Source organism: Vollenhovia emeryi, unplaced genomic scaffold (genome assembly GCF_000949405.1).
Source record: "Vollenhovia emeryi isolate VEMERY1.0 unplaced genomic scaffold, V.emery_V1.0 DF939147.1, whole genome shotgun sequence".
Taxonomy (NCBI): domain Eukaryota; kingdom Metazoa; phylum Arthropoda; class Insecta; order Hymenoptera; family Formicidae; genus Vollenhovia; species Vollenhovia emeryi.
The window spans coordinates 93582-101270 of NW_011967219.1; the positions used below are offsets into that span (position 1 = coordinate 93582).

Below are 7689 nucleotides of genomic sequence, written 5' to 3' on the forward strand. Positions count from 1 at the left end.
TGTGGAACTGAAAATTGTATAAAACTGTAGCACATGGCTACAGTTTATCGACGGGAAACAAGTCCGACCACTTTGATACCTTGCAAAGACGCACAAAAGTGATGTTACATATTGATAATTATTTGTGAAAGTGCGGACATAAGATTTTATAAATCAAGAATACGAGAGAGAAAGGGGGGGGGGGGAGAGAGAGAGAGAGAGAGAGAGAATGTGTAAATTATTTGTATAAGCAGTGAAATTGATGCAAATATTGTAGTTCAGTAACAGCTTTAAGAATAAACAATATGTATTGAAACGGAAACTTTTAAATATACGCCGAAACTAATGGTTTAAAATTTCCTTTCTCATAATTTGGCATACACAAATGTAAAATTTTGAAAAACTTGTTACATTTTAAAATCTAACGCTGCCTTTAGTTGATATTGTCAATTGTGCGAAAATTTTTCCATACTCCGCACAATATAAACCAAGCTTTATGTGTAATTTATAACAATCTGTTCTTTATGGATATATAAACACGGGTTTTTTAAATGAATAAATAAAACAAAGTTTAAAAATATAAATATATACAGAGTGTCCTGTAACTACTGTATAATTCTTTAATAGTATATTTTATTCCTGCACCCGTATGTAGTGCATATTTACAATATAACGAATATTAAAACACATTAATTCTATTAACATATTTTAACAGTAACTGACAAATACAAATATTTCTGGTTCACGTAACAACGAAATTATTTTCTCGTGTTTCAATAATCAAGTGTACGCCACCTTTTACCCAAAGAATAACGCTCATCTCGTGAAAATTAAGTGGGACCTGAGTCTGGGGGTGAAGGGTGAATTTGTACTTCGACAAAAGACTCACCAGTGCGACTTTTGTTTGCAAGTAGCCAAATAGTGCGCCTGAAAAGTAATGACAATGATATTAACGAAACCTATGATATAATTTCACAATAGCTTATTGTAAGTATCGGGAAGTTTATTTAAATATAATTTTAAAAATTTCATAATTAAATAGAATTTAAAATTAAGAGTAACTATGAAGAGTAAGATAAAATAAACTAATGTTTTAAAGAATACTTTTAACTTAAATGTAAGTTGTTAAGATAAACATATGTTATTTAAATTTCTTTGGAAAATGTTGACAATATGTATTTAGAGACTGCTATCAAAATAATATCGGATAAAACATTTCAAAAGTATTGATTTATTAATTATTACTATTGTTACTACATATTATTATTACATATACTATTAACGTTATCATATTTATTTATAGCAAATACATTTTTGTTAAATAACAATGGCTCGTATGATAAAAATCGAACGGTAAAAGGAGCTTAGATGCATAAAAGCCGGTATACTAATGATATAAAAAATTACGCTGTCTATGTATAAGATCTATCTAGGCTCTAAGTTCCTTTTACCGTTCGATTTTTATCATACGAGCCATTGTTATTTAACAAAAATGTACTTAATTGAAGATTTTGAAATAAAAAGATTGACATAAAATGACTATTAGTGTCAATTTAAATATAATTGTACATAAATAATAGTACATAAACAATGAATTGATGTATAAATATAATAATAGATTAATTTACAGTCCTACCGAGGCACATTCGGGGACCTTCTCCGAATGGTAAATAAGCATAAGGATGTCTTTCTGCTACTACGTTCTCATTGAATCGTTCTGGATCAAATTTATCTGGATCTGGATATATTGATGGATCTCGATGCAACCCAAGCACTGGTATAGAGATTAAAGTTCCCTTCGGTAGGCGTAGGTTCATTGTTGGTATGTCTGTTTCTTTAGTACAAATGCGATTTAACAATGGAAGAGGTGGATATTTTCTCATAGTTTCTGAAATATGTAAAAGAAAAGTATGACGATACATTTCTCGTTTTAAATAATCGCAATTTATTTAAATTATTATATACAAGTAAATAACGTATGATTTTTTTATATTTAAGGTGGACTTACCATATACCACTTTGTGAAGATAAGTCATTTCATTCACAGCATCATATGTCAGACCACCATGTTTCGCTAACATTTCATCGATTTCTTTGCAAACTTTGTCTTGTATATCTTGATGTTGAGCCAATTCATATAGAGCAAACGTTGTTGCCGTCGAAGAAGTTTCGTAACCAGCTACAAAGAAGAAATGACTTTGCGCTGCAGCCTCTGTCATAGTAAGTTTTCTTACAGTTGCTATGGACAAACAAAATAATTTGTTAACTATTAAATGCCTTACTAGTAAGTAAGAAATCATTGTTACAACGTTTTTATAACGACATTCAAACTAATATGGTAACATATTCAACTATGTAGTTTTTAACGTTATAGGTAATATCGTTATGAGCATACTTTGACACTGATTTCGAGGTTCCGGCAATGTTGAAATAATATTTGCTATGTTAATATTGCATTTACGTTTCTTTAATATTGTGATATACTAACTTAAAAAATTATACACTATAAAATAAAGTTAGCATCAAAATTAATATAACATCATGCTAATAATACATGACAACAATAATAGTATATAAACAATGAATTGATATATAAATTTATCATAACATCATAACAACCTTAGTAGCACAATGTATTGGCGCCAATATTGGGAAAGAATGTAATTATATAATTATTCTAATATCGTTAGACTTTCAATTTATGGTCTCATTTTAAAAATAACAAATAAATTACATTTATACAGTTATAGATTATATTGGGGAAAAATGTACAAAAAAATTTGAACTTTGTTGTAAAAATTATATGTCATATAAATGATAAATTCATTCATAAGCAAAAACAAATTTGTATTGCTATATAGAATGATTTAGAAGTTCACAATATTTGTGAAAATAGTTGTTGCTATAATATTGTTCGAACTATACTGTAAATTTATGTCTACAAAATCTTTCTACAATATTGCACTGCAGTATGATATTGCAACGTTATTGTAATCTAGTTGCATTACGATATACAATTTTATAACACGTAGACTAACTATTAATCCAAAAACCATAAAACGTATATACTTACATGATGCATTAGTTGTTGTCTCGTCATCTTCCTTGTCAGGATCAACATAGCCTTTTTCCATGAGTTGCATGAGCAGATTCATAAAGTCTTTTCTTACGATGTTATGAGTTTGTCTGTATTCCACATTCTCTCGAAACAAGTTCATGTAAAATCTGTAGACCTTTTGGTCAATGAAGGGAAGGGAAAAGAAATCCATAATTTGTGGCACGAACATAGCCAAGACGATTCGAATTGAACTAATTGGTTTAAAACTTTTTCGTCCGTAGATACGATATTCGTTAGTAGGTTCCTCTATACAATTAGAGTTGATACCAAAAGCCGTTGCCATGATTACATCTATTGTATACCTATTAGTAAAATTGACACATAAATTTAAATAAATTTTAACAAATTCTATTTTCCGATATTTACTTTATCTACATGCATTCTTTAAATTAAATATCTTCTATTCCTAGGAATTCAAGCAAGTTTGTTTATGTCATGTTATTGTCACAGTTCTTTAAAAAACAAATTTACCTTGAAAGTATATCTTTTATCTCGATAGAATCTCTCATCTGCGCTTTGCAATCCAAGTATTTTGAGAGTTTCTCGCCACACTCCGTCAGGATTGGGAACATTTGCTTTATTTTTCCCACACTGAAAGTGGGTGTCAACTTGCTACGCAGATTTCGCCACTTATTTCCAGACAAACAAAACAAATTGCCAGATAATGGGTCAATTCTTTCATTGCAGAACATTCCACGATCGTGGAAACTTACGAATTCTTTTGTTAATACCATTTTAATAAGTTCGGGGTGAGCAATTACTAAGTTTGGTTTATAAAATAAAAACATTCCAATAAGGCGATGTTCCTTATATTTTTGGTAAACATCATGGAATAATACACCTGTTGAAAAATTATTTTAATTAATTTTGCGGTTTTTTTTCAAGTAGACCTACATGAACAGATAAATAAACAACAGCATAAATCATTAATTTTACATGAGTGTTAACGACTTTGTCACAATAAAAACAAGTAATAAATAAAAAATATAGTAATTATAGTGAATATAGTAAAACTATAAAAGTATCTTTAACGGAAGTTTTACAAAAATATATATAATTTTAATACATTATACGATTATTATATCAGGCCATTACATGTTAAATGCTTTCATTTTCAAATTCAACTTTCAAATTTTATTTAAACGGTTTAATTAATAATAAACGTAAAAGGATGTCCTTTGTACATATGTTCAAAAAAAAGAATTGTGTATACACATATTGTGCTGATTACTATTACGTAGAGGTACTCGCCTATTTGCTTTCTTTTTTTGACAAAGGCTGTTAAATTTCCAGTTGGTACAGTGGGTTCGACGTAAAAAACACCCCTCTTACGCCAGAAATTGAAAATCACAAATTTATAATAAATATACAGACTGCTCAGGGTAACAATGAAAAGTCCGATTAATTCTACAAGTGCCATGGCTAATCTGAAATATGATGAAAAATGATCATCCTCTAATACGTTGACGTTGAGTAAGATTTGATAAGAATATTTAGTTTTAAACTTCTCTTTTGTACAACTTGTGCCAGACTATACGTGAATTATGACTCAGGATTTGCAATTGACTACCCAAGGAGCGCCAATGTCCATCTAACGTGCTTTTAATGTACATTTGTTTCCGCCGCTCCTTCTGGTCGCAGCGCGTTCGGACCGGTTGGGTTAAGTGGGGGGGGGGGGGACTGTTAGCTTCACACAGCACCCAAATTCACTCTGCTAAAGTATACATTAAATGCGCATTTAATACAGGACAAATACGTGCATTAAATGCGAAGTTAAATGTACATTTACAACACATTATACGCGCATTGGCGTCCCTTGGGTATTTATATAAAATTATTTTAACAAAAAGCAAGATTTAGTCGACTTTAACTGGCCAGTGTTTAATATAATAAAATTAAAATATATAATGCGACGTTTCGACCTTAGGGTTTAGGTCCTTCTCAAGGCAAATCTGAAAGAACATTCAATAATCGGGATTTCGAATCAAATTACAAAGTACAGATCAAATTACAAAATACAATCTCACTGTGTATAATAAAATAGTCAAAGATGTAAAGAAAACCGAGATTGATAAGGAAGAAGATGGTGTCATTAATTTGACCTTGAATAGTGAATTGCTTGAAGGTCACGTAAAGGTTACCTTTAATTTTTTTAATAAAACCCCCTATTGTTTATTATACCTATCTTATTCCACTAATTACTATGAACAACTTTTGTCTGAAACATTTTTTATTTGCCTAATACTTTGTGAGATATTCAAGAGAAAATTTATAATTTTTTCAATGTTTAGCTTTTGACATCTCGATAACTGTTTGTCGGAGGGAAAAGTACAATAGTACAGGACTTTTTTACTTGATTTAGTCTCAGGAATATGCTGTTGCAATAGTGTTCCAATTATTGAAAATTTTTATGTATTGTGACGTACACAAAATTTACATATTAGTCTAGTTGAACGCGCATTTTTACTCTCTGACAACAAATACTGGAAACAGAATATCGATCGGGTGTTAAGAAAATTTAAATCAATAACTCCTTTCCTAACAAAACTATTAATAAACACTTAAACATTAGATTTAATGAATTAAAGAGGCGGGATACCACTCATAGTGACTGCGCAACCGATATTAAAAAAAGTTTTAACCCCAAAAAACATTATCCTCCCCTATATTAACCCTAGAGCAGGTGTACTTTTTGAACACGAGTAGGCGCGTCAGTCTGTGAGACCGCCATAAGAAAATGGAGAGTGTTGCATTCTTATGGCTCATTCAGACTGAACGCGATGAACGATGAGCGACGCGCGATATCCAATGGGCGTGCAGTCTTTATAGGAAAACTGTACGCTTTCCCATAAAACCTGTACGCTTTCCCATAAAACCTGTACGCTCATCGGATAATCGCGCGTAGCTCGTCACTCTTCGCGTCCAGTCTGAATGAGCCATTACACGTTCCAATCTCATTTGTTTTAAAGGATAATTAAATAAAAATAAGTTAAGAAAGTTTGATTGTCATGATATACATGCAAATTGCACAAAAAATAAGCAATCGTTCCATTCGAGTTTACTCCGCTTCGTAGGTCGCCATGACTGTATAATCGCAAATTATAACAATAATTATAATATTTTTAAGTGGGTCCAATGACAATTAACTTCTAAAGCGATGAAAAGCGTGCATTACCTGAAATTTTCTGGTTGCAATAGCCACTTGATGTCTCAAACGCGAGTAGACGCGTCGGTCTCTAGGACCGAATACAAATATGTACGATATGACTATACGCATCGAGAGCCTGCACTGAACTGTTCGTTTTTTATGCCAAGAACGGCAGCTAGAAAAAAAGTGATGGAAAATTCCGATGCGCTGGATGCATATACAACTTTTTGTGTTGCGTCGGTCTGTGAGACCGCACGCGCCTACTCTAGAGTTAGAGGATTGATAGAAAAAGTTACCACGAACTTAAATAATACAGGCCTAAACACTATCTATACTGTCACAAAAAAATTAGATAAAATTATTAAAAGAGGTAAAGATCAAATAAATTGGGACTAAAATCGAAGTCATCTACTATATTAATTGCAACGACTGTGAAGCCTCTTACATTGGGCAAACTAAACGACACCTGACCAAAATTAAAGGACATAGAGATGACATAAAAAAACCACTCCGTGGTTAGTAAACACCGTGTATTACATGATTACGAGTTCAATTGGTCGAAACCAAGAATTTTGCATAGCGAGCACCTCAGGAGAAAAAGAGAAATTGCCGAAATGTTTTTTATCAAGAAGACCGATAACACGTTAAATTTACAAACAGACATCGAAAACTTAAATGTAATAAATATGACTGTGTAATCAAAACTGTATGGTTCGCAATATCACCTTGTATTGTTCCTAAGGCATGACTAACAAATCAGTTCGAGCCCAGCAACCACAGTGCTCACACGTATGCGTATATTTTATAATTCGACTCTGTCTTATTGGACGATCACTGACTTAGGTGCGTTTCTTAACTTGTATCCGTTTTACTTATTAACTTATATTATTTCATAATTACGTTTGTTGTTAACTTGCAGTACCACTTGATGGGGATCCAAAAAATAGGGTCGAAACATTGTAGTAAACTAATAAAGTAACCAGCCAGTTGGGTTGACTATAAGTTTCCCGTCTCAATTAAATATTTTGTTCAAAATGATGACCTCCAGCGCGGAGGCCAGTATTGCACCTATCAATAACAGAACGAGTGGCTTACTGACATTGTGGAACTGAAATTTCGGTGCAAGAAATATTGAAGAAGATACAAGAGTCGGTAATCTTCCGTTTGGAAATCGCGCAGCGTATTCACGGCGAACAGCAGTAGTGTTTCCATCACAAAACTCATACACAAATACTGTATCGGCATATTTACCATTGGAACGCGTATGAGGCATAATTACTTCATGAAAGCATTCAACTAATTAAGAATAATTTGGTACTAATGAATGCAGCTTTGTTTAAAGTGCAAAGCCTGTTGCGTTTACACACAAGCTTGTCAATGACCTTCGATCTTCAACACATAAAAAGATACATTGCGACATTATTCAGTCCTATTGTTTAAAACT

The 7689-nt window shown here is 32.1% G+C and overlaps 1 protein-coding gene across 3 annotated transcripts; it reads right to left on the bottom strand.

Annotated features, from left to right (window-relative positions):
• Nucleotides 1–549: 549 nt before the first annotated feature.
• LOC105565998 (probable cytochrome P450 6a23) lies at nucleotides 550–6395 on the bottom strand. Of its 3 annotated transcripts, XM_012019654.1 has the most exons (8): nucleotides 6115–6164; nucleotides 4349–4524; nucleotides 3811–3938; nucleotides 3569–3726; nucleotides 3053–3399; nucleotides 1988–2218; nucleotides 1616–1867; nucleotides 550–906 (listed from the first exon to the last, which is right to left on the bottom strand). In XM_012019654.1, exons 1-8 carry the CDS (start codon nucleotides 6147–6149, stop codon nucleotides 722–724), a joined length of 1512 nt encoding a protein of 503 aa, XP_011875044.1. In that variant the 5' UTR covers nucleotides 6150–6164; the 3' UTR covers nucleotides 550–721. The 3 variants fall into 3 exon arrangements, with proteins under 3 accessions (XP_011875044.1, XP_011875043.1, XP_011875042.1); XM_012019653.1 differs by lacking the exon at nucleotides 6115–6164 and adding an exon at nucleotides 6273–6395 and having other exon boundaries at nucleotides 3569–3938; XM_012019652.1 differs by having other exon boundaries at nucleotides 3569–3938.
• Nucleotides 6396–7689: the final 1294 nt, after the last annotated feature.

What these genes read in the sequence shown, in the direction of transcription:
- LOC105565998 (XM_012019652.1), bottom strand. Translation starts at nt 6,149, where the DNA reads ATGGAACGATTGCTTATTTTTTGTGCAATTTGCAT. An exon ending in ATAAAAGATATACTTTCAAG is followed by an intron (nt 3,400 to 3,568) that starts GTAAATTTGTTT and finishes TTTTACTAATAG; the next exon opens with GTATACAATAGATGTAATCA. An exon ending in GACAACAACTAATGCATCAT is followed by an intron (nt 2,219 to 3,052) that starts GTAAGTATATAC and finishes GTTTGTCCATAG; the next exon opens with CAACTGTAAGAAAACTTACT.